The sequence below is a fragment of the Papilio polytes genome, unplaced genomic scaffold (genome assembly GCF_000836215.1).
Source record: "Papilio polytes unplaced genomic scaffold, Ppol_1.0 DF823088.1, whole genome shotgun sequence".
NCBI lineage: Eukaryota > Metazoa > Arthropoda > Insecta > Lepidoptera > Papilionidae > Papilio > Papilio polytes.
This window is the reverse complement of record NW_013526116.1, coordinates 1003-1406: the sequence shown is the minus strand read 5'-3', so window position 1 is coordinate 1406 and position 404 is coordinate 1003. Positions and strand designations below refer to the sequence as shown.

General features: G+C 39.4%; 1 protein-coding gene across 1 annotated transcript in view; it reads left to right on the top strand.

Annotated features, from left to right (window-relative positions):
• Positions 1–6: 6 nt before the first annotated feature.
• The window catches only part of LOC106105294 (RRP12-like protein), a gene marked incomplete at its 3' end in the record, with an annotated part of 1370 nt that continues 972 nt past the window's right edge, over positions 7–404 (top strand). Inside the window, 2 exon segments of the mRNA XM_013285586.1 lie at positions 7–96; positions 311–404. Coding sequence (XP_013141040.1) covers positions 29–96; positions 311–404 — 162 coding nt within the window.

Below are 404 nucleotides of genomic sequence, written 5' to 3'. Positions count from 1 at the left end.
GAAGCTGGTCCCGGCTGCTGATGAAGTCATGCTCAAACGGCTCCGGAATGTGAGGAAATTGGAAAATAGAAAGAAGAGAGCTAAAGAACAGAAACGGTGCGTTAAGACAGTTTATATTACTAATATTAAGGAGGAAGTTTAGATGGATGGATGGATGTTTGTTAGAGTTAACCAGAGTCATAGATGTAGAGGTTATTTTGAAAGAACACTTACTCGTATTTGTTTAATTCTCCGCGAACGAAGTCGCGAGAAACAACTAGTCGTATAAATTTTTGTCAAAATATACAATAATTGAATTTGACCATTTCAGTAAACAAACGGAATCAGATTCTGACGCTGACATGTCCGTGAAGGGCACGTCAAAGACATTGGAAGACATCCTCAAGGATTCAGACTCCGAGATG